Genomic DNA, 3,359 nt, shown 5'->3' with positions numbered 1-3,359 from the left:
TATTTTTTTAGATTATTCTTCTGTCGACATCTAACATTCTGTCACACAGCAATCGACGTGATGTTGAATCGCAAGCAGGTGGAGCTGCACCACCACCCGGACCATATCAAGGGCACCCTGGCTGGGGCCCTCAGGGTCCAGGAGCCTCGGGGGCACTAGGACAACAGCAGCCAGGTTACGTGTATAAATAGCTCGCGGAACTAAAAGCATAATTAGGCTGGGCCGGATTTTTGTTCTTCTTCCTTGTTTCTACCGTTCTTCGTCCCGTTTATGTTTCCCCCTTCCATCGTCTTATATCTCCTTGGTCTTGCCATACTTTATGGACTATTTTCTTCCTCCCATTCCTTTGTTGTGCTGGATTTGGACTTCTCCAACTGTCCCATCTAATCTAACTTACTATCTAATTATGGAATACTTCGATATTGTCATGATTGCATTGCCAATGTACGATTACATACCCCACTGTTTATTGGAACTTGATTTTTCATGGGGGGTTCGATACCTTTTCTTGCTCTCTTTTATTTCGTTCTTACTTTCCCTTTGGGCTTTTTTGGGAGGTGAGGGAGAGCGGGCGGTTCTCAGTATGCTTTACTGATTGAGAAACGGGTTTTTATGGATCTGGAATTGACTAATTTCACCTTACGGAAATTTACATGTTTAATGGTAAATTTGAGTTATGTTTTTCTATCTGTTCATTCATAAACGAGGAAATGATATCACGAAAATGTATGGTCTATGGAGCGATCAGACAAAATATATTGTAGGTTTCATAGAGAAGAATAATGGAGGCCAAAATGATAAAAACATGGAAACGGAAACATGGCACAACAAATAAGGACAAACTGTGAAAAGAAGAGAATAAAAAGCGAAGAGAAAAGGTTCGTGAGTCATTCATTTCCAAGCTCCAGTTTCACCTTCTATTGCCCGCTTTCTTTCCTTCTCTCTCTTATAGACACGTGCAAATATGTATCACAAAAACAATCCAGTAACATTAGGCGCCATTTAATACAGGTTCTAGAGCGGCAAACTGCGTATGAGAGAGAGAGGGGTTTTAAGTCATTTTGCGACAACCACTGCAGAGCACAATGGCATAAGGCGAGGATCTCGATATGAAGGGGGAGACCGAGTGCTGGCATTTTCATCCGAAAACAGACAAATGATCGCAGGCTATTTATTGAGTTTTGAAGAGCAGAATGGCGCAGTGGCCCACGTAAAAATATATAAAATGCTTGGTTTCTATACGTTCATGACATAAAAGTTAGCTGGACATTCATCTCTATTTTTATTTCATTTCCCTTTTCGATTTTTTTTTTTTTTTTTTTTTTTTTTTTTTTTTTTTTTAGCATCTTCCCTATGTAGGGTGGGATAAGATGAATGGGCTCCTTACCGTGTGTCACGAAGCTGCCAAAATTGCGCCCTACAATGCAATGCCAGGTTGCGCCTTTGCGCAGGTCGAACTGCGTACCAAGCCATACCTTAGAAAAGGATCAATGCGGGAAGTGGATCGGGAACGTTCGTTTACCTCTTTCTTTATGTATTGCGCAATATCCTATTAAAATGGCAATCTTGTCAGTCTCACAGACATCGATCCGCTAAATCCACATGCACAACTCCTGGTTTAGACGGCAGTTCTGTACCTTTTCGATATGGTATTTATCCATGGCCTCCGTTGCTGCCAAAACACCCAACAGTCAGCACCAGTATTCCCATTCCGGAATTATCCCAGTTTTCAAGGTTATGCACGTACCGACTTCAATTGCCTCTTGTTGCATGTCTTCGCTCTAGACGCCGAGTGGGTATTAGCGGCCATTCGAGAGGAAATGGTCGTAGCCACAGTCATCCTTTTTGATGATACATCATAATAAGATTGACGCGCTCACCATATCAGCAGATTTAATCTGGGCTAATGATTTCACATCTTGTCAGTAAGTCTTCTTTTTCCCTAGGTGATAGCCGCCTGGCGGGAGAAGAGGTCGTATGGGTTGTATACCTTCCAGCTTCTCACGCTTTTCAGTAGCCATTTTGAGTATGGATTTCGAGATATATCCCAAGTAAGTTCCAAAGGTACAACACAAGCCGGATTGTGTTATGGGACGATGATATAAAGTGACGTGAGTAATTCAGGGGGTGAACTTCAGCAATGTTTCTCTAGCTGGTTGCTGTATCAGATGAAAGCTAGGGCGCGAACTATCCCTCACCGCCTTTACGGCAGTAAAAAACGTTGTTTTCTTTTTCTCTTGTTTTCTTCATCTGATTCTCTAAAACGAGGCCGAAGAATTCCGACGTATCCCCATCCAACCAGTATGGAGGAGAATACAAGAGTCTTCGTGTCAGGCTTGCCACCTACTTTTTCTAATGATGAGCTGCGAAAGCGCTTCTCTACTCGGTATCAGGTTACTGATGCTCATGTCATCCCTAAACGAAGGATTGGTTTTGTGGGCTTCAAAACGCCTACGGAAGCACAAGATGCTGTCAAATACTTCAACAAAACATACATAAGAATGTCAAAAATTGCAGTGGAGATGGCGCGACCGGTATGTAGCTTTTCCCTTCCGCTGTACTCTGCGCTCCCAACTTTCCCACTCGGTGATTTTACTTAGCCAGCTTTGAAGGCTGACCCAACTGAAGGATTTTATGAAGCTGACCGAATTCTTAAGGTCGACGCTGATCCACCAGTAGTCGAGAAGGCAAATCCAAGACATGCTACATCAACCAACTTCACAACTCTCAAACGAAAGCACGACCAAGTAGAACAGAGCCTAGACCCCAAGCTCCAGGAATATCTTGCCACGATGAAACCGACAATGAGGTCGAAGACTTGGGCTGACGATGGTATATTAATTAATACTAACGGAGAATCAACGGATAGTGTTCAAGTCGTATCTTCTGGCAATACTGAAACACCCAGCATCAAAGCCAAGCGCCTGAAGCCTGGCCATGAGCCCACTCTTAAAACCAAGCAGACGGAGCGACCGGATGATATAACTGAAGATAATTCCGTAGGAAAGAAGTCTAGATCTTTCGAGACTGAAGATGAACCTGAGGCCACGTCTGTTGAAGAGGCACCGAAATCCGATATGGATTGGTTGCGATCAAGAACGAGTCGACTGCTTGGCCTGGTTCAAGATGATGAAGACGAGGGATCTCCTGAGACTACTGAAGTACAGGAAATTGAAGAAAGCTATGATAGTGACAATGAAAGCGCAAGGAAACGGAAAGCGCAGGAGACTTCGCCACCTACTCAAAACGAACTACCCAATTCACCCGATCAGAACAAATCCTTGAACGGGAATATAGTCAACTTCCGGAACCTGTTGGCCTTTGGTCGGAATTCTCTTTTAATGCCAGGAAGAGGCCGG

The 3,359-nt window shown here is 43.6% G+C and overlaps 3 protein-coding genes across 3 annotated transcripts in view; 2 read left to right on the top strand and 1 right to left on the bottom strand.

The window, feature by feature from the left end:
• Positions 1-191, top strand: part of HCAG_04825 (predicted protein) — a gene marked incomplete at both ends in the record, with an annotated part of 412 nt that extends 221 nt beyond the window's left edge. The window contains one exon of the mRNA XM_001540935.1: positions 50-191. Within this exon, the coding sequence (XP_001540985.1) occupies positions 50-191 (142 nt within the window). The remainder of the gene's footprint in view (positions 1-49) is intronic.
• Positions 192-1,171: 980 nt separating this feature from the next.
• Positions 1,172-2,021, bottom strand: HCAG_04824 (predicted protein; the record flags this gene model as incomplete). The annotated part of the gene is made up of 7 exons (XM_001540934.1): positions 1,172-1,236; positions 1,388-1,457; positions 1,523-1,549; positions 1,638-1,672; positions 1,748-1,781; positions 1,881-1,903; positions 1,991-2,021. The coding sequence occupies 7 exons, from the start codon at positions 2,019-2,021 to the stop codon at positions 1,172-1,174; spliced, it is 285 nt and encodes a 94-aa protein (XP_001540984.1).
• A 282-nt stretch (positions 2,022-2,303) lies between these two features.
• Positions 2,304-3,359, top strand: part of HCAG_04823 (conserved hypothetical protein) — a gene marked incomplete at both ends in the record, with an annotated part of 2,843 nt that continues 1,787 nt past the window's right edge. The window contains 2 exons of the mRNA XM_001540933.1: positions 2,304-2,534; positions 2,601-3,161. Coding sequence (XP_001540983.1) covers positions 2,304-2,534; positions 2,601-3,161 — 792 coding nt within the window. The remainder of the gene's footprint in view (positions 2,535-2,600; positions 3,162-3,359) is intronic.

This window comes from Histoplasma capsulatum, genomic scaffold (genome assembly GCF_000149585.1).
Source record: "Histoplasma capsulatum NAm1 scaffold_4 genomic scaffold, whole genome shotgun sequence".
In the NCBI taxonomy this organism is placed as follows: domain Eukaryota; kingdom Fungi; phylum Ascomycota; class Eurotiomycetes; order Onygenales; family Ajellomycetaceae; genus Histoplasma; species Histoplasma mississippiense.
The sequence above is the reverse complement of the archived record's forward strand: the minus strand, read 5'-3'. Positions and strand labels throughout refer to the sequence as shown.